General features: G+C 40.0%; 1 protein-coding gene across 4 annotated transcripts; it reads right to left on the bottom strand.

Annotated features, from left to right (window-relative positions):
* Positions 1-7,140: 7,140 nt before the first annotated feature.
* si:dkey-197j19.6 (uncharacterized) lies at positions 7,141-24,802 on the bottom strand. Of its 4 annotated transcripts, none has more exons than XR_007898154.1 (8): positions 24,721-24,802; positions 21,903-22,043; positions 21,483-21,569; positions 21,196-21,283; positions 21,008-21,107; positions 9,053-9,386; positions 8,476-8,949; positions 7,141-8,040 (listed from the first exon to the last, which is right to left on the bottom strand). XR_007898154.1 is itself a non-coding variant. In XM_051706844.1 (8 exons), the coding sequence occupies exons 1-8, from the start codon at positions 24,796-24,798 to the stop codon at positions 8,564-8,566; spliced, it is 894 nt and encodes a 297-aa protein (XP_051562804.1). In that variant the 5' UTR covers positions 24,799-24,802; the 3' UTR covers positions 7,141-8,563. The 4 variants fall into 4 exon arrangements, 3 of the variants coding, with proteins under 3 accessions (XP_051562804.1, XP_051562802.1, XP_051562803.1); XM_051706844.1 differs by having other exon boundaries at positions 7,141-8,574; positions 8,895-8,949; XM_051706842.1 differs by having other exon boundaries at positions 8,895-8,949.
* Between the last annotated feature and the right edge of the window lie 477 nt (positions 24,803-25,279).

Raw genomic sequence — 25,279 nt, 5'->3', positions numbered from 1 at the left:
AAATAAACTTAATGTACATTCATATAGTTAAAAAACATAAAACATAAAACATTTATACATGATCTCATATTTGGATGTTCATGAACTACTCAACTCTTAAGCATTTCATAATGTTTGCTAATTATTTTAATAAAGGTTACGTAATGAAAGTTTTCCTCCCTTTAAGTGCATTCAAACTATCTATCAACAATCTATAGCAATTCCCAGTTTAATCTAGTGTATGTGAATATGATTGTTTGTAATGTTATGATATAATGTAGTAACTCAGTTCAGCCTTTATTTTTAGTGTGAGACAGATATCATTATCAAGTTCAGAGGGAACAAGTACAGGAAGAAAATTAACAACATCCTTGGGAAGTAAGGAAAGTGAAATAGAACAGAATCAGTTATGAAAACAGGACAAGAAGTAGAGCTGTTAAAAATTATTAACTAATGTTTTTGTACATAATGCAGTATATTTGGAACATATGGTTTTTGTTTTCACTCTTTGGTTTTAAAGGTTATAAACTTGTTTTAAATTTTGGATGGATACACTTTTTATAATGGCAATTTTGTTTAATTACAGTTTTGTTTGTTAAAAGCCAAATATATATTTTAGTTTGACAAAATTATTGGTAAAGGTTTTGTTACACCTGGCTCAAAGATGTGACATTAAAAGGGAAACGGCACGGCAAAATTAACTCAAAAAGAATTTATTACAACAAGGATAAATTAAACCACATAATCAAAAATAACCGTAACCAATAATGTTAGTCAGTAATGACTCAAAAACAAATGTTCTCAGAAATGGGAGCATGGGTCTGGCAGACTGACTAAGCAACAGCTTAGTGGCGGCGTCACTTCACAACCGCAAGTTGCTTAAATAAGGTGCCATAAAGAGATTCAGGTGTGCTCAATTCACCCTCCATTCACCAATCAGACCTACAAACGACAAAAGAAGAAACAACCAAAACCACAACAACTGTCATAACACACCCCCCCTAAAAAAAAACGAAAAAAAAAAACACAATACAGTACATATAACCACCTCATCACTCCACCACAGGCGCACATGATAAAGTGTCAGCTAACACATTATCAGCCCCTTTAATGTGTTCAATCGCCAAATTATAAGGCTGCAAGAAAAGTATGCATCTCACTAACCATTGGCTTGGACTCTGCAATGAATGGAGGAATGTCAAAGGATTATGATCAGAATAAATGACAACTAGAGACCCTCCTCCCACGAAAACATCAAAATGTTGAAGGGCCCAAATCAACGCAAGTGTCTCCTTCTCAATAACTGAATAATTTTTCTGATACAAGTTAAATTTACGTGAGACATAGCTAACTGGATGGTCTATCCCATCTAAATGGGTCTGGAGAAAAACTGCTCCCACTCCGACTTGAATTGCGTCAGCCTGAATTTTGAACGGATGATCACTTTGTGGAGCTGCTAACACAGGGGCAGCAGACAGCAACAATTTCATATTCTCAAATGCTCGTTGACATTGTGAGGACCACTCAAACTTAACAGAGTTCTTTAACAGATGTGCAAGAAATAAGTGACATAATTGGAAGATGATGTGAAAGCACAGAAAGAGCTACTGTATGTAGACATACAGCATAAAAAAGGAAAGTATAGAAGGATGTAGATGTCACATTCCACATAAAGCAAAGAATAGATGAATGGAGAAATCATTCATAAAAAATGAATCATATAGAACAGGTCACAGGGAGCAAGTCAAAAAAGATTTATTAGCCCTTACACTGAGGTCAGAGATATTTTGCCAGGGTTTGTTACCATTGTAACCCACCCCCAATAGTGGTCACTGCTGACACACCCTAATCAGATCTGCTCTGTAAACCCCCTTCCACTCCTTGCCATCAAACCTTGATAAATACATTCTTTAAGGAGCCTTAAAACAGATAGATAAATAGATTTCCAAAATATATGTGTTGACTCTAACACACATCACTGCTTCTATTAATGTGTCTTGCATACTCACACCAGCTGTCTTGTCCCACAGTAAGAATATAGGAGCATCTGCCTTTTATAATTCCTATATCTCATTTAACCCATGGCACTAACTACAGTTACATAACAAATACAATCTGAGAACGAGCCAGTTTGAGCAAGGATTCTGTTCCCCTTCCTTGCCTCAGCATGTGAATAATATAGAAGTTTTTTTTATTTAGGCCATCGTCAGAGTTCATGACTGCCCCCTGCATTCCCACACACCAATAAAGTATATAGTAGAATCACAATGGATTTACATGCATATGCTGTTGTGTAAACACAGTGCTTGTTCACAAAACCTTTTTTTTTCTTCCCAAGACATGGTCTTATTTTTTATGCCAACAACTCAGACAAAAACCTGCTTATGCATTACACAACTGCACCTTCCTCTAAAAAAAACCAAAAAAAACATCTGTTACATCAGCATAGTATTTAATATTATAGGGTAGACTGAGTACAGTTGTAACACGTTTTGCTGTACTGCACAAATACAGAGCAGAATAAACATGCCATTTTTTTTTTTTACATGAGATACCTTTATCTGTCTCCTAACAAACGAAATGCCAAAAACCTAAATACATTGTTCCTATTTTCTACAGTTTGTGTTTGAAGACAAGGAGCACTTTCCTTTCAACTGTCCCCATAGTTGTAATTACGTAAATAAAGTAAATTAGGCATTATGCCTAACTTTAGTGAAATATACTGACACATTTTATTCTCTGTGGTTGTTTTCAAATATTTCTAATGCTTGGATATGTATCACTTCTAACACATCAGCTGGAAATACACTATTAGTTTTCCTCAACCTGATACGAGGCATGCTGTGACATGCACACACATGCAAACTAACCAAAATACTCATTTACAATAATATTATTTGACTAAATCTACATTACAAAATAATCTATCTATCTATCTATCATCATCTTAATTAATTTTGCTTATCTAAGATTTCTGACAAGCTAACCAAAATCTAGAAGGAGCATTGGCAACCATGTTTCTTATGACACGGGTAAAGTTTTAACACAGTGTTACATCTGTCCCCCGCTGATCACCTTGCATGTTTGCCTGACTTTCTCTGTGACCTTACATCCTAGGATGTCCCAAAATACATTAACTGAAGATACACAAAAATAATTACAATACGCAAAGTTTCCTTTCATGGTCATTCAGAAATAATGATGTATTCACAATGAAAACCTTAAAAAAGGAGTAAGAAAATGAAAAAATGTTCTTCAATAATTTCTCATCAATGTGGACTATGTTCTTCAAATTTTTACACAGAGATAGGATGCTAATTTGAATATGCATACTGAAAATGAAAGTTCAATCTTGCATTAGAAGGGGAATATTCAGTGTTTCAACTGTTCCTCTGTTCCAACTCTTATCGGTCTACCAAATATTAAAAATGCATTATGCCAGTGCTATTCAAAGATGTATTCAATTGCACGTCCCATGAATCAGCATGAATGCACATTATTTACAGCAATAATTACTGCAGTTATTAAGAAAGAAAGAAAGAAAGAAAGGAATATAAAAAAAGTGCTGTAAAAATAAACAGTACTCCATATATAGGCAACCATTTGACCAATTCGTAAGTTAATGAATTATTGTTATTATTTTAAGTTATTAAGTTCTTGCATTTTTAAGGTATATCCATTGACATAGTGGAGCTATAACTGTTGACATACAGCCTATAGTGAAGCAGCTCATTGGTTATGAAATGCACGCATGGTTTTACAATATTGTGACAGGAAAAGGAACACCAATATAATTTATTGGACATTTTCGATTATGTTTCCACCTTTAAGTTCAGGAAGAGCTAGGTCTTTTCTATTGTCCACAATATGTAAGGATTTCTTTACTTAAGACGCTCAATACACACACAGCGTTCCAACAGTTTCGTATAGTGGTTCTGAGAGACTCAATGGACCGCACAGACATGCTCACAGCTGCAGCCAGGCTGATCCAGTATCTTACCTGTACCATTTTGGTTTTGTCCGTCTCGGAAGTGACTGGGATTGCTCATCATCCAGGTTATAATAAAGAGTGGAGCGTAGTTAACGTGCTCAGGCACGGGCTGTGTGGGAGAAGTCTACTTGTTTCCGTTGGGTCGCTGACACATTGTTTAGGAGCGCACCGGTACATGGTGGTTTTATATACAGGATTTGTCTAAAAACAGCCACATGGGAGTCTCAGGCTTCAGAGAAACAGATTGAGGACAGAGTACTGCCTGTGATGACACTTATATGCATTGTGTAATGCTGTATGAGATAAGGGTAGGGTAGAATATTAAAAATAGTTTGTTGATACAGGGGAGAAATACCAGTACAACATGTCTCTTTCTCTCAGTCACACCCAAGCACTCTAATGCACACTCTGTTTTTCTTATATCCTCAAACATACAAGTACATTCAATTTATTCATTAGCAGATTCATAACTTATTCATAACGCACAGATGCTTTGTTGATCTTTTGGAAGAGCACTTCATTGATATTTTTGAAAATAAAGATTCATGAACCTAAGAGCAGAAACAGTGCAGTGATTCGTGTTATCATCCATTAGTGGGTGTAGAAATCTGCAAGTCACTATCAAGCAAACCATGCTACATTTTGTGCTGTCATCAACTATGACATCAAAGCTCTAAAAAAAAAAAATGTATTGATTGTACCCACTTAAATGAAATAAAGTCATTATGCACTGATAAACATTTTAACCCTCAAACACATACCTTGGGTCTTTAGTGACTCCACCCCCTGTACCTCATCCATTTTTTGGAGTTGTGTCCACACCATTTTTTTTTTTTTAGAATGGTTTAAGTACCACAAGTGTATAGGGTCATTATAGACCCTACACTGTAAAACAATCCTGTTGTTTTTACCAAAAAAAAAAAAAAAACTGGGCAGCTGTGGTTTCCAGAATAATTATGTAAAAGAAACACAGTAAAAATGTAAATGACTTTACAAAACAACCTGTACATTTTACAGTTTAAAACTGTAGTAATTTACATGACCACACTGGCACTGTAAAAAATAAAAATCTACTAAATTTACAGTAAAAAAAAAAAAATCATAAACTTGATATTAACCTTCTGAAACTGTAAAAATCTGCCTTTTACTTTATAAGGTATTGTTAATCAATGTAAAAATGACAGAAGAGCACATGATGACATGAAGTTCACCAATAGTGGCTCTTCCAGGAGCAATGATCAATAAACATGTAGAGACAGTGCTCAGTGTCACTCACACAAACACTAAACATCATCAGGGTAACACATGTGAAATTTAAATAATGCAGTATACATTAACTAAACTACATAAAATTTAAAAACAGAACACCCCAATGTACACAAATGATATAAAAAATAAGAAGAAACATAACTATTCCCATAAAATATAATGAAATGTGATGGGTCATGCAGGGAATTGTGGGAATGGCGATTATTGTTTTTACTGTAATTATAACAATAATTTACTGTAAAAAGTACATGTACTCTCTTGTTAACATAATGTAAATTTTTACCATTAATTATACAGGAAAATCATACATTTTATTGTAAAAACTACTGTATTGTCTTTTAAAATATATTAAAATTTTTACTTTATATTTTACAGTTAATACTTGTTAATCAATTAACATTTTATTTCTGTAGCATTTTTACAGTCTTTTACCATTACAATTACAGACATTTTTTACAGTGTTTTTTTTTTTTTTTTTTGCACTTCTATAAATTATATTTTTATGATTATTTCATATCTATATAAGTTTACTATCACAGGATATCTGTATCTTTGTTTATTATAAGAGGAATGAGTACTATATTCATATAAATAAATGCTATAACATGTTGATTTTCTGTGCAAAAATGAATTAACAACAATGGTGATTTATCAGTATTCCATATGCATATACACATACATATTATACGTTATTTTTTTAATCAAGGTGACGCTGTTGTTTCAGTGATTGACTTGATTTACAATTGACATTGCTATTTGATAAAGACACAACATGGAAGTAAACTATAGCAAGTGTAACACATGAACAGTATGATATGACTATTGTAATTTGGGTGTACTACTGAAATTATGTAAGTTGTCCATCTATTTAAACTCAATACGTGCCTGAGAAAATACTTATGTGTAGCTTATGCTTAGCTCAATATGTTTCTGACAGCCAGTTGTGTCTCAGGAAATTTCAGAGTGAAAGTAATGAATCCTGTTCTAGATCTGTCCTGATTTGTTGCTTTTTCTCTATATATATATATATATATATATATATATATATATATATATATATATATATATATACATGTAATATAATAAAACAAACAAATACATCAAAAATATATTTTATTCTATTATTTTCTAATTGTCTTGAAAATATTTAGAAAATTTGACACTATCTGTGCATTTTGTAGATCCATCTGTGATAGATATATGTGCCTTGTAAAAGTGTTTGGTGAAATTGTCATGATTTTAAGGGTTAAAATTGCTGCTGAGATTAAGAGAATCTTATAACAATATTAAGTTAATACAAGTGTGCATCTATTTTTGTATTTAGACATATTTCCCACTCATACAGTGGTCCCAAAAAGTGTTTGGATACATAAGACTGACTTAAAAATTCAGGAATGTTTTTTTTTCCTCCCCAATTTGGAATGCCCAGTTCCCAATGTGCTCTAAGTCCTCGTGGTGGTGTAGTGACTCACCTCAATCTGGGTGGCGGGGGACGAATCTCAGTTGCCTCCGCATCTGAGACCGTCAATCCGCGCATCTTATAACATGGCTTGTTGTGCGCGTGTCCTCAGAGACGTAGCACGTGTGGAGGCCCATGCTATTCTCCGCGGCATCCATGCACAACTCAACAGGCACCCCACCAAGAGTGAGAAGCTACCACGAGGAGGTTACCCCATGTGACTCTACCCTCCCTAGCAACCAGGCCAATTTGGTTGCTTAGGAGACCTGGCTGGAGTCACTCAGCATGCTCTGGATTCGAACTCATGACTTCAGGGGTGGTAGTCAGCGTCAATACTCGCTGAGCTACCCAGGCCCCAAAAATTCAGGAATGTAATTGTATTAGATAAAAATATCAAACCAAGTAGCATTTATTTTAAAGAAAGATGAGCACAAGCATACTTTCAAGCAAAATATTTAACCAAAAAGAAGTTTGTAAGGTTGTCAATTTTAAAGCAAAACATCTTCAAAATTAAGACAAAAAGTATTTGGACTTTGTAGTTGTAGCATACATATCCATACATTATGTTTTTATTAGTTTTGATTCTATCATAACATCAAAACAGTGGCCCCAAAAAGTATTTGGACACTTAAGCTGACCTTAAAAATCAAACCAAGTGGCATCTCCAAAGAAATGATTCTAGAGCTTTTCTTAGAGCTTATTTTTGCAACTACTCTCAACCAAGGATCTAATTCTATGATATTCATACATTTTTAAGGGTGGTTTTAAAGTGTCCAAATACTTTTTTGGGCCACTGTAAAATTTGTAATTTATTTTTATTCCATAATAGGTTCTGCAAAGTAAATCAATTTCAAACTAAAAAAGTGAGAAATGGAGTCTGATAGATTCCATTCATTCCGTCATTCCTTGAGAAGCAAGACATTACTTTAGTGACATTTACATTTAGTCATTTAGCAGACGTTTTTATCCAAAGCAACTTACAATGAGGAACATAACAATTTGTCATACAAAAGCCAACAATATCTGCAGTATCGCACTACCAAGTTCTAAGAGGAGCTACATTACATGTATTGTTGTTCAGCTTTGGTCACACCTGTGCTGTAATTTCAGGTAATTGGCTAAAATAAGCAAATAAACATGTTCCTGCGTATTATTAAAACAGAACTCCAGTTTATAGTTAAGAAAAATACATTATTTCAATATTACATATTTCAGTTTGTAACATTTAGTTTTGGGTGACTTGTGTTGTCGAGTCATAAAGTGCCACAGTCATGGAGGGGAAGGTGGTTTTACTGGTATTTTTAAAGGTAATCATCAAAGCCAGACTCATCCTCCTTGTCAGCTGTGAATACAGAAGCATTTTTAAGATTAGGGTAATCAGTAGAACTTAACAGTGCACTCAGTAATATTTTATTTATGCTGCACTGACACCTAGCAGTGTAGGTGTAGCCAGAGTCTTTTTAGCAAGTCAGTCCACTGGCGGTCATCTTTGGAATTCTCTCAGGCAGCTATTTCCAATCATGAAAGTGCAGCTCCTATCTACTTGAATGTGGCAAGACCAAAATCTCAAAAAGGGCTGGCCAAGATTAAGATCAAAGGACATATTTAAAATCAGCAGTAAAATATGACAACACTGGAATCATTAATTTTGCTTTGTTACCTTAGATTACGCTAAAAAAAAAAAAATAATTCCCGGCTTGTATAGCTAATGCCCATGTGCGATCTTGTGTTGACTGACAGACGATGTTTGTAACTAAAAGGTGATTGGCTCTTTTACCTGTAATGCAGGACTTCCTTTCTACATCTGTTGAACTTTGGGTGTTCCAATTTCTCTCATTCATTTTAATAGAAGTGGACAGTCTCTGCTAAATACTCTCTGGTGTAGCATCATGCAAAGCAAAAGATTCTGTTACCGATGCCATTGAAGAAATGTGCTTTTTGCATTTACAGGGGATTATTGAGATAAAGAGAGTAATATTCAGCTGGTTATGCAATCTCAACATGGGCGCGCTCATGAATGTACGCCCATCATCAGAATAAAGCAGCTTTTTATTTAAGAATGATATGACTAGACTTCATCTCTTGTGAGTTTACATTATTTTAAATATATATATTTTAGTTATTTATTACTTTATGTGTAAAACTTTTTTTAATGAGGGAAAAATTACTGTTTGTGTATGTGTCGAGAGGAGTTACCGTTAAAATAAAAACTTTGAAAGCGCTTCATTCCAGCTGGGGAGACATCTTTAACCTTCATTAAACACATTCAGACACATTCACATATGATAAATACACATACAAATATTTCTGAATGTCATATCTGATGAGAACATTACGAATATATTGTTACTCACAGGTGCAAAGCTTGCACTTTTCTTTATTCCAGCTGAACTTGGTGGTGCTTTTGGTGCAGGGTAGGAGGGAGGAGATGGCACCAATGATGGAATAGGAAAGGTGGAGTCAGAGATTTCCTCACCACCACTGTGATTTACCTTTACCATGCCTGCTCTGGCATGAGGAGGAATAGGTGGGAGGGGTCCCTTTCTTTGGGCGAGGGAGATAGAGTCTTCATTAGCACTGCAGGGAGTTTGTGGTGAGTCAAAAAACTGGCTTGTGCTAGCAACTGTGGGACTGCTTTCTGGAAGTGTTGCCTTTGAATCACTACGGTGCAGCATTTTGGATGTATTCCTTATAGAAATCATTGAAACACAGAAACACACATTGAAAAATCATTCATACATATAATAATAATTATTATTATACTATATATACACACACACACACACACCGATCAGCCACAACATTAAAACTACCTGCCTAATATTGTGTAGGTCCCCTTCATACTGCCAAAACAGTGTCAACCCCGCATCTCAGAATGCTATTCTTCTCACCACAATTGTACAAAGCAGTTATCTGAGTTACTGTAGACTTTGTCAGTTCGAACCATTCTGGCCTTTCTCTGTTGACCTCCCTCATCAACAAGGCATTTCCATCTGCAGAACTGCGCTCACTGGATGTTTTTTGTTTTTGGCACCATTCGGAGTAAATTCTAGAGACTGTTGTACGTTAAAATCCCAGGAAATCATCATGGTTACTTGCGTAACCTCCGTTCCCTGATGGAGGGAACGAGACATTGTGTCGATGTAGTGACACTAGGGGTCACTCTTGGGAGCCCGAGACACCTCTGGTCTTTGATAAAAGGCCAATGAAAATTGGCGAGTGGTATTTGCATGCCACTCCCCCGGACATACGGGTATAAAAGGAGCTGGTATGCAACCACTCATTCAGGTTTTATGCTGAGGAGCCGAGACAAGGTCTGGCCATTTCAGCAGGTAGTTCATCATTGTGGCAGGAGGAACACAACGTCTCGTTCCCTCCATCAGGGAACGGAGGTTACGCAAGTAACCATGACGTTCCCTATCTGTCACTCACTCGACGTTGTGTCGATGTAGTGACACTAGGGGTCCCTATAAGAAACGCCACAACTGGCTGAACTGTGTTACGTGAACTGGCGGTGTGTGGTGGGGAGACCACTGTGTGCCTCGTAGCCAACACACCAGGTCAACACGTAACCTCCCCCAACATAGTTATGAGTGTCGAACAGCCCTTTGGGGACAAGTCGACTTCCCAAAAGATAGAGACAGGCTAACCCTGTCATGGCCTCTTTTCCCCTTCTCTTTTTCCACTCCCTAAAAAAGAAGGGGGATTATCCAACTGGGCCGCCAGGTCTAGTCGGGGGGTGTCCCTCCCAAGGGGAGGACACCGCGGAGACCACACCTCGCCCAAAGAGAGGGGGGGATATTTAAGTGGAAAAATACGTCACATGGTCTTTCCGACCATGTGGAGAGTCTTCAAGGTAGATCCTACCCAATGGGGGAGGAGTTACTACAAACATGGAGACTGGGGCAGAGGGGCTCTGCCCAAGGAAGACGCAGTTTGCCAACAGGGAAACGAATTAGTGGAAGATATATATCGCATGGGGTTAGCCTTAGAGGGAACTGCCACATGCGGAGCACCTACCCCAGAACAGGACTCTTAGTTAGCACATGTACTAGGCCAGCAGCGAGTCTCTCCAAAAACTCGACTGCCACAGGGCTCGGAGGAAGTCAACCAGGGAACAAAGTTTGTGAACACTACTGGGAATTAATGGCGCACGTCTTCAGCTCAAAAGGAGGTGGAAGGCGCTATGTGCAAGCGATACACCCGGCCGGCTATCCCGGGCTTATCCGCTTGTGTTGCGTGCCACTACCTGGGATGATACCGGTTCCACCCAGAGGTTGTAGAACCTTGCAAAGGTGTTGGGTGTTGCCCATCCTGCTGCTCTGCAAATGTCTGTTAGAGAGGCATCCCTGGCCAGGGCCCAGGAGGCCGCTACACCCCTGGTAGAATGGGCTCAAAGCCCTACCGGGGGCGGCATGTCCTGGGCGTGATATGCCATAGTTATGGAGTCAATGAGCCAGTGGGCGATCCTCTGCGTGGAGACAGCACTTCCTTTCCGCTGTGCACCAAAGCAGGCAAAGAGTTGCTCAGAGATCCTAAAGCTCTGCGTGCGATCCAAATAGATGCTTAAAGCACGCACCGGACACAGCAACGACAGGGCTAGGTCTGCCTCCTCCCTAAAAGGGGTCGAGGGAACCTTGGGCACATAGCCTCAGGATCACGTGAGAGTAGCCCGGACCAAACTCCAGGCACGTTTCGCTGACAGAGAACCCTTGCAGGTCTCCTACCCTCTTGATGGAAGTGAGTGCAGTCAGGAGGGCAGTCTTCAAGGAGAGTGCCTTAAGCTCAGCTGACTGCAAATGCTCAAAGGGGGCTCTCTATAGACCCTGAAGAACTACAGAGAGGTCCCATGAGTGAACGAGGTGCGGTCTGGAGGGATTCAGCCTCCTGGTGCCTCTTAGGAACCTGATGATCAGGTCGTGCTTCCCTAAGGACTTACCGTCGACTGCATCATGGTGTGCTGCTATGGTGGCAACGTTCACCTTCAAGGTGGAAGGGGACAGCCTCCCTTCCAACCTCTCCTGCAGGAAGGAAAGTGCTGATCTGACTGCACATCTCTGGGGTCTTCCCATCGGGAAGAACACCACTTAGCGAACAGACGCCACTTAAAGGCATACAGGCGCCTCGCTGTGGGGGCCCTAGCCTGAGTGATCGTGTCTACCACCGCTTAGGTCTTCCGCGTCCTGTCCAGGGGCCAGACATGGAGATTCCAGAGGTCTGGTCGCGGGCGCCAGATGGTGCCCCGTCCCTGAGAAAGAAGGTCCTTCCTCAGGGGAATTCACAGGGGGGGGCTGTTGCGAGGAGCGTGAGGTCCGAGAACCACATTTGCGTGGGCCAGTAGGGTGCTACCAGGATGACCTGCTCCTCGTGCTCCCTGACCTTGCACAGGGTCTGTGCAAGTAGGCTCACTGGGGAAACACATATTTGTGCAGACCAGGGGGCCAGCTGTGTGCCAGCGCGTTTATGCCGAGGGGGGCCTCGGTCAGGGTGTACCAGAGCGGGCAGTGGGAGGATTCTTGGGAGGTGAACAGGTGCACCTGTGCCTGTCCGGATTGACTCCAGATCAGCTGGACCACCTGAAGGTGGAGTCTCCACTCTCCCCTGAGGGTAACCTGCCGTGACAGCACGTCCGCTGTAGTGTTGAGGTTGCCCGGGATGTGAGTGGCTCACAGCGACTTGAAGTGCTGCTGACTCCAGAGGAGGAGACGGCAGGCGAGTTGTGACATACAATGAGAGCACAGACCGCCTTGGCGGTTGACATATGCTACCGTTGCCGTGTTGTCTGTCTGAACTAACACGTGCTTGCCCTGGATCAATGGCCAAAACCTCTGCAGGGCGAGCAGAATTGCCAACAACTCGAGGCAGTTTATGTGCCAATGCAGTCGCGGGCCTGTCCACAAGCCAGTGGCTGTGTGCCCGTAGCAAACAGCACCTCAGCCCGTTTTGGAGGTGTCCGTCACGCCTGGAGACCAGTTCTAGGGGAACACCTGCCCGTAGAAACGAGAGGTCGATCCAAAGGCTGAAAAGACGGTGACAGACCGGCGTGATGACCACGCGATGTGTCCCGCAGCGCCATGCCCATCTCGGAACTCGAGTCTGAAGCCAGTGCTGAAGTGGTCTCATATGCATCAACCCGAGCGGGGTGGCCACCGCTGAGGATGCCATATGCCCCAGGAGCCTCTGAAAGAGTTTTAGTGGAACCGCTGTTTTCTGTTTGAATGCCTTCAAACAGGCCAGCACAGACTGTGCACGCTCGTTCGTGAGGCACGCTGTCAAAGAGACTGAGTCCAACTCCAAACCGAGGAAAGAGATGCTCTGAACAGGGAGGAGCTTGCTCTTTTCCCAGTTGACCCGAAGCCCTAGTAGGCTGAGGTGTGAGAGCACCAAGTCCCTGTGTGCACACAACATGTCCTGAGAGTGAGCTAGGATTAGCCAGTCATTGAGATAGTTGAGAACGCGAATGCCCACTTCCCTTAACGGAGCAAGGGCTGCCTTTGCGATTTTCGTGAAGATGCAAGGAGACAAGGACAGGCCGAAAGGGAGGACCTTGTACTGATACGCCTAACCCTCGAATGCAAACCGCAGGAAGAATCGAGACATGGAAGTACGCGTCCTTCAGGTCTACCGCCGCGAACCAATCTTGATGCTGGACACTCGTCAGAATGCGTTTTTACATCAGCATCTTGAATGGGAGTCTGTGTAAAGCCCGGTTCAGTACTCACAGGTCCAAGATTGGCCGCAACCCACCGCCTTTTTTCGGTACGATGAAGTAGAGGCTGTAAAACCCCTTCTTCATCTCGGCCGGAGGGACAAGTTTTATCGCACCCTTCCGTAGGAGGGAAGCAATCTCCGAGCGTAAGGTAGCAGCATTTTCGTCCTTCACCAAGGTGAAGTGGATACTGCTGAACCTGGGTGGACACCTGGCGAACTGAATCGCATAGCCGCGTCAGACGGTCCGGACCAGCCATCGCGACAGATTGGAAAGCGCAAGCCATGCGTCCAAGTTCCACGCAAGGGGGACCAAAGGGACAACGTTATCGGACGTACCAGCAGGTGGGGCCTCGTGGCAGGGCGGAGCTCAAGGTGCCACACCATGTCGAGGCCGTGCTGAGTCTAGGGACATCAAAGCACTTACCTGGCTCCTTGTGACCACCCCCGGAACAGCCTGGGACGGGGGAGGAAGAGGCCTGTGTGGCGGATTTGTGCCACAGCTGGGCACTCAGGGGTGGGAGACCGCCGCTGGAGCACCAAACCTGCCAAATAGAGTGGTGGACGGTGGTCGTGATGACGACTGTGCGCACTGGATACGTGACCCAGGGAACAAAGAAACCGCTCTTGCTGAACTCTTGAATACTGCAGCCACTTGGGTATGCAGCGCAATTAAATGCAAATGTAACAAAAAGATTCTCCTCCCAAACGGGGGATGGAGAGGTCTGCTTACCAGCGGGTTTCATCGTCCCTGGGTCGCCCCTCTCAAGGGCACTTTGAAGGCTTTCATGGGTTTTTGGCGGCCGCGAGATGGGAGGCGTCTGCTTTATGCGGTGGGCTCCACGCCGGGGCCGGGCCGAAGGGGCGGGCTGTGGCGAAGCCAGTGCAGTCACTGCAGGGAGACGCCCTTGGCGACGAGCAGACAGGGTGCGGGATCTTGAGCCGTGCCAGGGCAGGATATGCCGGATAGCCTCCGTCTGCTGCTCCACTGTTGAAAACTGCTGGGCAAAGCCTAGGAGATTGGGGCAGCAAGGAACCATGTCCTGTCGGCCTCAACAATCTCCACCAGATTGAGCCAAAGGTGGCGCTCCTGGACCACTAATGTGGAGATCGTCCACCCGAGAGACCGCGCCGTGACCTCCGTCACTCGGAGAGCGAGGTCGGTCGCCGAGCACAGTTCCTGCATCAATCCTGGGGCGGAACTACCCTCGTGCAGTTCCTTTAGCGCCTTGGCGGACATGCAGGAGATCCATGGCATGCAAGGCGGAGGCAGCTTGTCCAGCGGCACCGTAGGCCTTGGCCGTCAGGGACGACGTAAACCTACAGGCCTTGGATGGGGGCTTTGGGTACCCACGGCAGGGGGATTTTCTGAATAGCCCTTGGCCGCCCCACCATCGAGGGTATTGAGTGCGGGGAAGCTGAAAAGATCGGGACCGGGCAGTAAAAAAGTGCTTCCCACGACCTTGTCAGCTCTTCATGCACTTCTGGGAAGAAAGGAATGGGGCAGGACGTGGCTTTGAGCGGTGCCATGAGCCCAGGAACCAATCATTGAGCTGTGAGGGTTCAGGTAAGAGCGGAGGGTTCCAATCTAGCCAACACTCGCGACAGCCCGGGAAAGCATGTCGTCATCTCCGCGTCAGCCTGTGACTGGGCAATCATCCCTGAAGGGAGGAGCCCAGCTGAGGCTTCTGCGTCCGACTGGACAAGCCCGCTCTCTAATGCTGTGCTCGAGAGCTCATCACATTCGTGCTGGGGAATGGGATGTCCGCGGGGGGATACCCGGCGGAGGCGGTCCCATTGGGGTCCCCAAATCGCCCCCAGTGCTAGCCGCACTGGCCTCACACCCGTGGGTAAAAGGACCAAGGTGGGGAGCCTCTGGGGTGGCTTGCTTTCATACGAAGGCGAGCCATGACCGCATCGTTGCCATGGATATGTCCTTGCAATGAGTACATGACCATCCACGAATGCTATCTCCGCGTGAGCAGTGCCCAGACACGAAAGACAGTGATCGTGACCATCAGAAGGCGAGAGATAACGAGCGCAACCAGGAATAACACACAAAGGAAAGGCATCTTTAAAAAGACGTTCCATGTGTGCCGCTCTTTTAGAGAAATATACTCTTTTAGTGAAATATACTCTTATTTCTGCCGAAGTGCCCAGGGGCATTCTCTGCAGTGCACCAGTGCAGAGGAGGGAGAAGCCGCTGAAATGCGCCGTCAGATCCAGCAGAGGTGAATGAACAGTCGTGGGAATTCAGCTCAGTGAGCATGACCGTTCGGCTCCGAAGAGAAAATCTGAATGAGTGGTTGCATACCAGCTCCTTTTATACCCGTATGTCCGAGGGAGTGGCATGCAAATACCACTCACCAATTTTCATTGGCCTTTTATCAAAGACCAGATGTGTCTCGAGCTTCCAAGAGTGACCCCTAGTGTCACTACATCGACACAACACCGAGTGAGTGACAGATAGGGAACAACAGTTACAGAAATACTCAAACCAGCCCATCTGGAACCAACAATCATGTCACGGTCCAAATCACTAAGATAACATTTTTTTCCCCATTCTGATGGTTGATGTGAACATTAACTGAAGCTCCTAACCCCTGTCTGCATTATTTTATGCACTGCACTGCTGCCACACAACTGGCTGATTAGATAATCGCAGGGATGATTGTTGGTGCCAGACGGGCTGGTTTGAGTATTTCTGTAATTGCTGATCTCCTTGGATTTTCACAGACAACAGTCTCTAGTGTTTACTCTGAATGGAGCGAAAAACAAAAAACATCAAGTGAGCGGCAGTTCTGCAGATGGAAATACCTTGTTGATGAGAGAGGTCAACAGAGAAAGGCCAGACTTGTTGGAACTGACAAAGTCTACAATAACTCAGATAACCGCTCTGTACAATTGTGGTAAGAAGAATAGCATCTTAGAATGCTATTCTGAGATGTGGGTTGGCGCTGTTTTGCTGGCACGAGGGGGACCTACACAATAGTAGGCAGGTGGTTTTAATGTTGTGGCTGATCAGTGTATATATACAGTATATATAAATACATATACAGCTCTGGATAAAAATTCTGGATTTACTATTTATAGGTATGTGTTTGAGTAAAATTAACATTTTTGTTTTAATCTGTAAACTACTGACAACATTTCTCCCAAATTCCAAATAAAAATAAGCAAGAATTTAAAAAAGCATTTATTTGCAGAAAATGAAAACTGGTCAAAATAACAAAAAAGATGCAGTGTTTTCAGACCTCGAATAATGCAAAGAAAACAAGTTCATTTTCATTTTTAAACAACACAATACTAATGTTTTAACTTAGGAAGAGTTCAGAAATCAATATTTAGTGGAATAACCCTGATTTCCAATCACAGCTTTCATGCGTCTTGGCATGCTCTCCACCAGTCTGTCATATTGCTGTTGGGTGACTTTATGCCACTCCTGGTGCAATAATTCAAGCAGCTCGGCTTTATTTGATGGCTTGTGGGCATCCATCTTCATCTTGATCACATTCCAGAGGTTTTCAATGGGGTTCAGGTCTGGAGATTGGGCTGGCCATGACAGGGTCTTGATCCGGTGGTCCTCCATCCACACCTTGATTGACCTGGCTGTGTGGCATGGAGCATTGTCCTGCTGGAAAAACCAATCCTCAGAGTTGGGGAACATTGTCAGAGCAGAAGGAAGCAAGTTTTCTTCCAAACTGCTTGAATTTTAGCGACAGTAGTGCATAAAGTCACCCAACAGCAATATGACAGACTGGTGGAGAGCAAGCCAAGATTATTAACTAAAGTTAAAACATTAGTATTGTGTTGTTTAAAAATGAATATGAACTTGTTGTCTTTGCATTTTTGGAGGTCTGAAAACACTGCATCTTTTTTGTCCAGTTGTCATTTTCTGCAAATAAATGGTCTAAATGACAATATTTTTATTTGGAATTTGGGAGGTATGCTGTCAGTAGTATATAGAATAAAACAAAAATTTTCATTTTACTCAAACACATACTTATAAATAGTAAATCCAGAGAAACTGATAATTTTGCAGTGGTCTCTTAATTTTTTCGAGAGCTTTATATATATATATATATATATATATATATATATATATATATATATATATATATATATATATATATGTACACACACACACACACTACCGGTCAAAAGTTTTGAAACACTTGACTGAAATGTTTCTCATGATCTTAAAAATCTTTTGATCTGAAGGCGTATACTTAAATGTATGAAATTAGTTTTGTAGACAAAAATATAATTGTGCCACCATATTCATTTATTTCATTATAGAACTCAAATTTAATAATAAAAAAAAGTTTTTGTAATTGATGACTTGGACCAAATAATAAAGAAAAGCAGCCAATAAGTGCCCAACACAGATGGGAACTGCTTCAGTACTGTTTAAAAAGCATCCCAGGGTGATACCTCAAGAAGTTGGTTGAGAAAATGTCAAGAGTACATGTCTGCAAATTCTAGGCAGAGGTTGACTATTTTAAAGATGCTAAAATATAACACAGTTTTGATTTATTTTGGATTTTGTTTAGTCACAACATAATTCCCATAGTTCCATTTATGTTATCCCATAGTTTTGATGACTTTACTATTATTCTAAAATGTAAAGAAAAAAATTATAATAAAGAATGAGTAAGTGTTTTAAAACTTTGGACCAGTAGTGTATGCGTACAGTTGTGCTCAAAAGTTTGCATACCCTTGGAGAATTGGTAATATATGTACATTTTTAAAGAAAACATGAGTGAGCAGGCAAAACTCATTTCTTTTATTTCTTATGGGATTCATATTCAACTGTAGGTTATAACAGAATGGCACAATCATAAAACAAAACATGGCAACAAAGAAAAAAATGAAATGACCCCTGTTCAAAAGTCTGCATACCCTTAGTTCTTAATACTGTGTATTACCCCCTTCAGCATCAATGACAGCGTGCAGTCTTTTGTAATAGTTGTCTATGAGGCCCCAAATTCTTGCAGGTGGTATAGCTGCCCATTCGTCTTGGCAAAATGCCTCCAGGTCATGCAAAGTCTTTGGTCATCTTGCATGAACTGCATGTTTGAGAACTCCCCAGAGTGGCTCGATGATATTAAGGTCAGGAGACTGTGTTGGCCACTCCAGAACCTTCACCGTTTTCTGCTGTAACCACTGGAGGGTCAACTTGTCCTTGTGCTTAGGGTCATTGTCGTGCTGGAAAGTCCAAGAGCGTCCCATGCGTAGCTTTCGTTCAGAAGAATGCAAATTGTATGCCAGTATGTTCTGATAACATGCTGCATTCATCTTGCCATGAATTTTCACAAGATTCCCCGTGCCTTTAGAGCTCACACACCCCCAAAACATCAGTGAGCCACCACCATGCTTCACAGTGGGGATGGTATTCTTTCACTATATGCCTTGTTGACCCCTCTCCAAACATAGCGCTTATGGTTGTGAACATAAAGCTATATGTTGGTCTCGTCACTCTATATTACAGTTTTCCAGAAGCTGTGAGGCGTGTCAAGGTGTTGTCGGGCATATTGTAACCGGGCTTTTTTGTGGCATTGGTGCAGTAAAGGCTTCTTTCTGGCAACTCGACCATGCTGTTCATTTTTGTTCAAGTATTGTCGTATTGTGCTCCTTGAAACAACCACACCATCTTTTTCAGAGCAGCCTGTATTTCTCCTGAGGTTACCTGTGGGGTTTTCTTTGTATCCTGAACAATTCTTCTGGCAGTTGTGGCTGAAATCTTTCTTGGTCTACCTGACCTTGGCTTGATATCAAGAGATCACCGTATTTTCCACTTCTTAATAAGTGATTGAACAGTACTGACTGGTATTTTCAAGGCTTTGGATATCTTTTTATATCCTTTTCCATCTTTATAAAGTTCCATTACCTTGTTACGCAGGTCTTTTGACAGTTCTTTTCTGCTCCCCATGGCTCAGTATCTAGCCTGCTCAGTGCATCCAAGTGAGAGCTAACAAACTCATTGACAACTGTATAAGTTGTGCTCAAAAGTTTGCATACCCTGGCAGAAATTGTGAAATATTGGCATTGATCTTTTATTTAAGGATAGTGATCATATGAAGCCATTTATTTTATATATATATATATATATATATATATATATATATATATATATATATATATATATATATTTACATGGTTCAGATCTTTTAAAGCATGAAAATGAAAGCAAACCAAGAGGTCCATTACGAAAAATACACTGCAAAATTTTCTTCATCTGTATTACGTCTTGTTATCCAGTACAAAAAAATAAAAAATAAAAAAAAGATCAAAACATCCTTATTATTTATTTATTTATTTATTTGTATTTTGTACTTGTTTGCTTCAAACTGCTTGTTTTACTTGCATAAGATATTAAGACATACCAAGTTTATTTTTCTTAATCTATTGCTGTAAGAAAACTTTATTTTATATATAAATTTTAAAGGAATATTCCGGATTCAATACAAGTCAAGCTCAGTCGACAGCATTTGTGGCATAATGTTGATTACTACAAAAATTAATTTAGAAAAAAGCAAAAATCTGGTTTACAGTGAGACACTTACAATGAAAGTGAATGGGAGCCAATTTTTAAATGTTAAAATACTCACTGTGTCAAAAGTATAGCCAAAAGATGTAAACAATATGTGTGTTAACATGATTTTAGTGTGATACTTACTAACCTTTTCTGTGTAAAGTTATAGCCAATTTTGCAACTTCGTTGCCATGATGATGTAATGTCAACAAACCCTAAAAAGACCTTAAAAAGGATGATTTAAAGAACTTTTCAGCACAAATAATACACAAGTTTTAACAGAAGAATTAATGTAAGTGCTTTTTTAAAATGATAAGCTTCACATTTCTGCCTTTAAATCCTCCAAAAATTGACCCTATTGATGTCTGTTGTAAGTGCCTCACTGTAACCTCGATTTTTGCTTATTTAAAAAAAAGGAGGGATGAGTTGAAATACATTTTTGTGGTAATCAACATTACGCCACAAATGCTGTCGACTGAGCTTAACTTGTATTGAACCTGGAATATTCCTTTAATTTTATTGCTATAAAACTTCTTTTTTTGTTTGTTTTATGCAGAAACCTCACTACATTTGTTAGATTTATTCCTAAAACAAGAAAAAAATGACAATGGGGTAAAAACATACACTTAATATACATTTTTCTCCGAAAACAAGTTAATATCGGATGAAGTTTTGCTTCTTTAGTCAGTTAATCTTGTTTTAAGGATGTTTACATATTTTTGCATGAAAACAAGAAAAAATACTGATCAAGATTCCATATGTATATATATATATATATATATATATATATATATATATATATATATATACACATATTCCATATGTACAAATTTACTCACAAAATAATATTATTAGCCACAAATTCACTATGCAAATCATATCTAAACAATAAAGAGTGTAAACCTCACCCTAGTTGAGCAAGTTATTTAAATTTGCATCACACTTAAACATTTAGTTGGTCTAATATCCCTATCAATTCACCTACACACAGTCAAATCTCATGAACCTTGATGTATGAATATGAGCTTAATTCTTGCTGGATGTGTGTGTATGTATTTCTTCTAACCTCTTGTGCATTGCAGATCCTCTGAGACAGTTGTCTAGTTTGTCTTTCCATTCAGAAACTGACCCCACACTGTGACTGCGTGTAAGCACTGAGTGAGCTGCTGGAGAAGTGAGAAACAGCAGGTTTCACTGAGGCACATGTTTTAATGTTATTTTCCAAAAGGAAGTGTTCTGTGTAGATGTGCAGACCTTTGTTGTCACTGATCTGCTTCTGCACAGCTATGTAGAACTGCTTGGCCTCCTCCTCATCAGCAAAGTTCAGTCCTGTACGACACTCCTGTATATGCACACACAGACAAACACATTATCACAATAGCAAACATGTAAATAAATACATACACACAAATGAACATAAGCACACATAATGTACATGCACCTCCATATTCTTGTGCAAACTGTTAATGTTAAATACAAAGATACTCTGGACAGTATTGGAGTTGGAAGCAGAGTTTAAAAACAGTGGGCATGTCACTCACATCACCAGGGAAGGTGTGGAAGTAAGGACAAGCCTCTGAGTACTCAAATGGTGTATACAGCTCCTGTTCCCATACCAATTTGGCCTTCTGCAGAGACAGAGACATACCATTAACATCAGCACCATAGGAAAATTCCACATGACTGTGAATAAAAAAAATAAATAATAAAAAAATGACATCCGATTAAACTGTGACTCCATTGCACTCTATGGGTGTGAGGCCTTGGGTCCACTCACAAATAAAAAATTCAGTTTTAAATACTAAAGAGTAGAACACATTCCATTCCATGTATGCGTCTCTCTTTTTTATTATTATTATTCAGTGTTATTCTGTTTGTTGGTTATTTTAACTACAAAAATAAAGACATGTCTGAAGGGGCAAATGTCTGTATACATTCTCTTTAATGTCTGTTTGCCTCACCTTAAGACAATAGAGCCTCATGAATGTTGAATGCAAGGTTTTGTCTTGCACCAGACATACAATTCCAAAACTGTGACTTTTCCACTCTTTTTTCTGTGGAGGGTCTGCGATAACCAGCTGGACAACACCACATGCTAATATCTGTAATATACACATACATAGTGTGAATGTCTGACTGTGAATATGTACTTTGTGTCTGTATATACTGTACTGTCTATATGCTTTACACTTTATTTGAAACACCTGTAATCCTACGTATTCATGCAATTATCTAATCAGCCAGTCGTGTGGCAACAGTGCAGTGCATAAAATCATGCAGATATATGGGTCAGTAGCTTCAGTTAACATACACATCAACCACCAGAATGGGGAAAATCTCAGTGATTTTGACCATGGCATGATTGTTGGTGCCAGATGGGCTGATTTGAGTATTTCTGTAACTGTTGATCTCCTGGGATTTTCATGTACAACAGTCTCTAGAGTTTACTGAGAATGGTTCCAAAAACAAAAAACACCCAGTGAGAGCCAGTTCTGTGGACTGAAATGCCTTGTTGATGAGAGGTCAACAGAGAATGGCCAGACTGGTTCAAGCTGACAGAAAAGCTACCGTAACTCAGATAACCACTCTATACAATTGTAGTGAGCAGAATAGCATCTCAGAATGCACAACACATCAAACCTTGAGACGGATGGGCTACAACAGCAGAAGACCACGTCTGGCACTTTATTAGGACCATAGAGTCCCTAATAAAGTGCACAGTCAGTGTATATACAGTGTATATTCACAGACAAGCAATAACACATTTTTAACAACTATGCATTCAACCACATATACAATAGCAATAGTAATAGCCTCACAAACAATGCAGTGTGTGGCAAAGTTTATGGCTGTACAATGTATCTGTAAATGCAGCAATGGAGGAAGAGGGCTTACGCAACAAAAACCAATAAACAAATCAGTCTGAAAATACCGTTCTCTGACAAAGAGTCCTAACCAAATGTACTCTCATTTTAATATTACAAATATTATATGTAACAATTTACTATTGTTATGTATTATTGGAATACTGAAACTCAACATTAAAAAGTTCATTTATTCATTTAACAGACCCTTCTCCAAAGTGATTTACAAATAAGGAAAAGCACAAGCAAATTATCATAAACAATACTAGCAAAGCCACAATCCATTTCAGTGGTAAACCAGAATAGTGAACAGCTAGAGCATTAGTCACAGAAAATTTGATACGTTATGTGCTACTCAGGGTTCTCACTCTTTTCAAGGCACAATTTTCCAGGACATTTTTTGTGCCACATGGTTGTAATATTTAAGCAAAAAATGTTGGTTATTTTTTTTAATTCCATAATAGACAGTTTAATTAAATTTCATCATAATCAAAATGGTGTCTAATCAAATGAATTTGTTAAAAATGTAGTCAAATGAAAATAGATTTAATTAAATTTTTCAACATAACATTGCATTATTTTAGTCAAATGAAGTGCTGCACAACAGAACATCACATTAGTGAGTTATTGCTTTAATACATTATTATTATTATAATTATTTTTATTATTATTCAATTGCAATTAAAATGATCTATTTTCCCATTTCACGCATCCATTTTAATCAAGCTTTTGTTTTGGCATTTCTGTATGTTTTTGACAGTAGTTTCTCACCTCTGGATAAGCAGTTTGCTACATGTCCCAGTGTGATTATGAAACCCCAAAAAGCGATTTCATTCAAATAAATATGTAGTCTGAATATGCTGCATGCTTCAGAGCGCTCTGCTCACTGTCATCTACTACACACATACACACCCAGAACAAGTGTGATACTCATGATGAGGTGTTTGTAATGTATGAGCGGCCGGCTTCACACATTCATACTGAAGCACGCAGCACATGCAGATGATATATTTATTTTATTAAATCGCATAATTTTGTGGTTTAAATAATCACACTTGGACATAAGAGATTTTTATGACTGGATTCAGTGTTTCCATTCATGTTTTCCACATCCTGGAAATCATAGGGCCCTACATGTGGTGACGACAGTATAAGCAGACTCCGATCATTGAATTATTTAAAATTAATTTACATAGGTGTAAAGGCCACATCACCATGCTACTACCTCGGGGTGCAAATAAATTTTCAAAAAACATCTGCTGGTCTGATTTCAAATCAAATGGTTTTGTAGTTAACACTGCAACAGCGTAAGAACTAAAAAAAATTGCACTATATCAAACCTTGTCAGTGACACAATCAAACAGTTTTTTTTATACTAATATATTTTCCAGGACAAATACTTATTTTCCAGGACATTAAGGTATTTTCCTAATTTTCCATTACTTTTCCATGACTGGAAAACTGTATTGCATAATTCCAGGTTTTCCAGGATTTCCAGGATGCGTGGGAACCCTGGCTACTTTACGTTAGAAAGGAAAATTTAATTCTTAACACATAAAAACAAAAAATCTTGCTGTTGGCAATAGAATAGCAGCCATTTATACCTGTGTAACTGACATCACTTGTAACATAAAAACACATCCATGTATATGAGACCATAGTAATGTGACATACAGCATCAATATCTAAGTGATCGCACCTCAAAAATACTAAAACAAAGTTGTTTTTTTGTTGTTGTTTTTATACAGGAATAAAGGATGGTACTATAGTCACAGATATCATGCATCTATGCATCTATGCAAATACCCTATAAGAACTGACATAAATATGACTGCTTTAAAAAAACAAAAATAATACTACAAATAAAGGGATAGTTAGAGAAGGGGAAAAAATGAATGAACAAAAGTGTACTTACGCTGCAGTCATGACTTAGTAAGCTGCAAAGAAAGCCATTCTCACGAGTCGACAGGAGTGGACTAAGTAATCGTGACATCTCTTCGTCCTTGACAGCTCTCTATTACAGTGTGCTCTTCACATTTTCATATTTTACAGGTGCCCTAATCTACATATTGGTATCAAACTGACACGCTGGCACCCACCACACAAGCGCAAACAAATCACACATCTATGCTTTATACTTCCTAATGCAAATAAGCTGGTGTCTGGAATAACAACAGAGCTCTATTCAAACAACACACACATACATACAAGCACTGTTAGCAGACAAGTTTAAAAGTTACTAGTGCATTTATTAATTCAAACATGAAAGTTTTTTGGTATGTTTTTTTTTTTCTTAACATTTTTGTCTTTTATTTTACTTTTTAATCTAAGATGCAGTAAATGTATGTCACTGATAAGGTGAGGTATTCACATAAGCCCATTAGACTTTCAAACCTCTCCTGCACATCTCTTTTCTGTTGTGTATCCTTCTATACTTCTCGTGGTGCTAAATAAACTAAACTAAACTAAACTAA

The sequence above is a fragment of the Myxocyprinus asiaticus genome, chromosome 9 (assembly GCF_019703515.2).
Source record: "Myxocyprinus asiaticus isolate MX2 ecotype Aquarium Trade chromosome 9, UBuf_Myxa_2, whole genome shotgun sequence".
In the NCBI taxonomy this organism is placed as follows: domain Eukaryota; kingdom Metazoa; phylum Chordata; class Actinopteri; order Cypriniformes; family Catostomidae; genus Myxocyprinus; species Myxocyprinus asiaticus.
The sequence above is the reverse complement of the archived record's forward strand: the minus strand, read 5'-3'. Positions and strand labels throughout refer to the sequence as shown.